The sequence below is a fragment of the Dreissena polymorpha genome, chromosome 12, assembly GCF_020536995.1.
Source record: "Dreissena polymorpha isolate Duluth1 chromosome 12, UMN_Dpol_1.0, whole genome shotgun sequence".
NCBI lineage: Eukaryota > Metazoa > Mollusca > Bivalvia > Myida > Dreissenidae > Dreissena > Dreissena polymorpha.
In genome coordinates this window covers 56,556,021-56,559,703 of record NC_068366.1, presented here as the reverse complement: position 1 = coordinate 56,559,703, position 3,683 = coordinate 56,556,021, and the positions used below count along the sequence as shown (strand labels likewise).

At 37.3% G+C, this 3,683-nt stretch overlaps 1 protein-coding gene across 1 annotated transcript; it reads left to right on the top strand.

Annotated features, from left to right (window-relative positions):
* The first annotated feature begins 1,223 nt into the window (after window positions 1–1,223).
* LOC127853113 (uncharacterized) lies at window positions 1,224–3,441 on the top strand. Its single transcript, XM_052387343.1, has one exon. It carries the CDS (start codon window positions 1,800–1,802, stop codon window positions 3,093–3,095), a length of 1,296 nt encoding a protein of 431 aa, XP_052243303.1. The 5' UTR covers window positions 1,224–1,799; the 3' UTR covers window positions 3,096–3,441.
* The last annotated feature ends 242 nt before the right edge of the window (window positions 3,442–3,683 follow it).

The window sequence follows — 3,683 nt, the reverse complement described above, 5'->3', positions numbered from 1 at the left end:
AAGAAACAGTTTGCTTTTAAGACGCGATGTTTCAGTGTTGAAATGACGACCAATGTCTTAAGTTAATCTGCTCCAAAGGTGGATAGCGTGAGTGAACCCGTCGATTTGTTTCAGTTTAACAAAGAATGAACCACAACATAATTTTACTAATAACTGTGTTGGTATCAACGAGCATTGAATACAGTTCTCAAGCAAACCACATTAATTTTCTTCATAGTGTTTCTCGCAAGAAATGTAATGCTTCAATTGATTTCTTTCAATTTAATCTTTAATCATGTTCATGTATTAACAATAACGTGTTACTCCTCTACCCCCCGCCCCCAGCCCATAGCCAAAAAAAGTAAGAAAAAAATACGTTTTTTTTAATAATTCAAATGATAAAAAGGTTGTTGTTGTTGTCACTTGTTGGTCATCAATGAATTGTGCGTAATGAGTTTAAGCGAATATGTATAATTTATTTCCGAATGTCAAACTTTTCTCAATTAATAGCGTATTACGTATCATTATAAAACATAATGAAATAAAATGTATGTGCATATTAAAATAAATCGTTTTCCTTTTAATTTTTTGTTTGCTTTACATAATGAAATAATGGTTCTATTGATCACTTAGTAAACATGTATTAAGTTAATCCGTTTGTTTCCCGTTAAACAGAAAATAAATCAGCTAAATGTGTGTTTATAATGCTTTCAAAAGCACACCACGTATGAACCGCTATTATTATATTAAGCTACCATTGGTTGATATTATGGACCGGCGTTGTTTGTACAGGAGTGATAAGTGGGGTTTTCTAACTCGAGCGAATGCGGGGATCAGTCTATCGCGAACCATCGAATATTTCCCAGCCATATCAGATCCCCCCTCCCGCTGTACTACCAGAAATCAGTTAAGCGCTATCAACGAGGTAACGGAAAAGACGCATGATAGTGAATTGCGATCACGACATCCCATTGCAATTCAGCAAACGTTTTATTTCCCCTGATTTATTAATAGCCTAAGAATAGGAATGAACTGTGCTGCGGAAAAATACCACTTGTCTGACGTAGCGCAAAGTGGACTATTTTAATCATTCATAAACTTACTCTTCCGCGACACGTATAGCTTAAAATTGTTTTTTGACTTTTTATATAAATGATCCTTTCAAAACTATTTCATTTAACACGATATTCATATTATGTTTCAAAATGTAAATTATTGTAGTTCAAGAACTGAAACAACGCGAATTATTTCTGGGTGCGTATCTCGGCAGAGATCGGGTTTTGGGTCATCAGCAAAATTGGCTTTCAAAACTTGCTGTTAACCTTAGTTGTTCGCACGCGAACAACTGAAAACAGGGCTATATACGAAATCTGAACTGTTACATGCATACTTGTCTTGAGGGGTTGTTTCCTTTTATGATTTATGGAATGTTTAACGCTATAAGCTATCTTGTAAGGGGATTCGATTAAGTGTTCATTCATTTCTGAAAGGCATACGTAAATTATACCTGTGGCATTTGCGAATGATACAGTGTACTGTGGAATAACAGTGAACGAATTTTTCTTTATTCTGAACAGAAATTATGACATATAACACGATGTCTGAAACTAACAGTTCGAACCTATTTTGGCTAGAAGAAGTTATCTGGTCCATAATTAATGCGACAAGAGAACTTTAGTACATGTGCCAACACTTCTGAAGGTCATTCGTGATTACACTTGTGAAGTTTGTGAATAATATTGTGTATGTAACCAAATTTAAATGAACCTTATTTGTTGGTTGTTTTCTTTTCTGGCAGGAAACCTATAGAAAATAACGCGATGTCAGAAACTGACTTTTCAGAACAGATTATACTCGAGGAAGTGAGCAGAAAGGAGGTTCTGCGACAGGTTCCACTACTTGTGTACTTATTAATAATTTGCATCTCTGGCACTATCGGCAATATTCTGGTGTTCTACGTCTACCGGAAGAAATACGGCCGCTCAAACTGCCGCACGTTCGTTCTCTGCCTGTCCCTGATCAGTCTAATCGCCTGTGCAGTCGTGGTTCCCCTTGAATGCTTCACGTTGTTGCGAGAGCTCAACTTCCAGCGAGCCTGGGTTTGCAAGGCGAACGTCTTCTTAAGTACGTGGCCGACGCTGACGTCCGGATTGCTGCTGCTATGTATAGCGACGGATAGGTACCGTAAAGTGTGTAGACCATTGCTGTGGCAGATTTCGCACAAGGAGTCCTTTCTAATGTGCGTGTGTTCAGCTGGGATTGGACTCGCGATCTCGTGGATATCTCCGGTTATTTACGGAATTCAGCGTTCGTATAACAAGCAATACAACATCACCGTGTCACAGTGCGTCGAAACGGAGGTTATGAGGAAAACAGTGTTCCCGCTGATAAACAACGTGCTTTTCGCCGTTTTATTCTTCGGTGCGCTGTTTGGGATAATTACGCTATACTGTCTTATAGTTCGTGGAGTGAGACGCCACAACGCAAGACGCTCGAATTATCTGAGAGGTCGGACTACAAGCACCCCTATCCACAGTGAATGTGTTATGAACATGGCTGAACGGCAGGTTCTGTGTAACAATGTGACTTCCGAAACCAGTGACGTCATGATTTCTGAGTCTGACAACCAGTGTTTGTCCGGTATGGAAACCAAATCAAGTTTAAAGCCGGATACCAAGAGACATCCACAGGAATCAAATAGACATTTTGTTCTCGGCTCCATGTTGTCATTAGCAACGAGACCGATTTCCTTTCTGTCCAGAACTTTCTCAACGACGACCGTTAACACAACGACGAACGTCAATGACGTCACATACAGATCACGCGAAAATGGGACCAACGCAAAACAGAAGAATGCGAATAGGACGGCAATAATTATGTTTCAAATTTCTCTGGCGTTTATCGCAAGTTATTTACCACTGATTGTTATATTGTTAATAAGACAATTTGACACAAATTTTGTAGATAATCTAAGCGATATAGGGCGCGCGATGTACAAGTTCGGTCTGCGTTCGTATTATCTTAATTTCGCATTAAATCCTCTGATTTATGGTATGAGAGACAAAAGGTTCAGACAAACTTGTAAGCAGCTCTTGTGCAGGTGTAAACATAAATAAAACAACGTCTTTTGTCTATATGTGTATTATAGTGACTTGTTTTTTACTTGTATTGGTTGAAAATGACATTTCTAATTTTAATTTAAAAGACGTTGAATCGCCCGTTACCATCGTTATAATTTGTGTTTTAGATATGTTCTCAATTGCTGTCTACTTCTTTATGGTTATTGGTTCTTACTCATAAATAGAAGACCATGCACTATAAGTTGGTTTCTCTCTTGTTGTTGCAGCTGTAATTTTATATTGTTTATATTTTAACATACGGTATGCATGGTGGATAACGTGTATTAATGTATAACAATAACTGTTGACTCTTATTCAATTGAATAAAAGTCAAAATCAATTATGTAGGTGTGTGTTTTCTCTCATATCATACACCAGTCAGTTTTTTTTTGCTTAACAGATAAGAACGTGAAATAGTGTTAGCTTCGGATATCGGTTATAAGAAAGATTATAAGAAAATCGCAAGTTGCAATAAAGGCCCATGGAAAAAAATACTTGACCAATAAAAAATGAACTGGTTTATGCAATCAACGAATATACTATATTACTTGATCATTTATTTATATAAATTTAAGCAACACATAA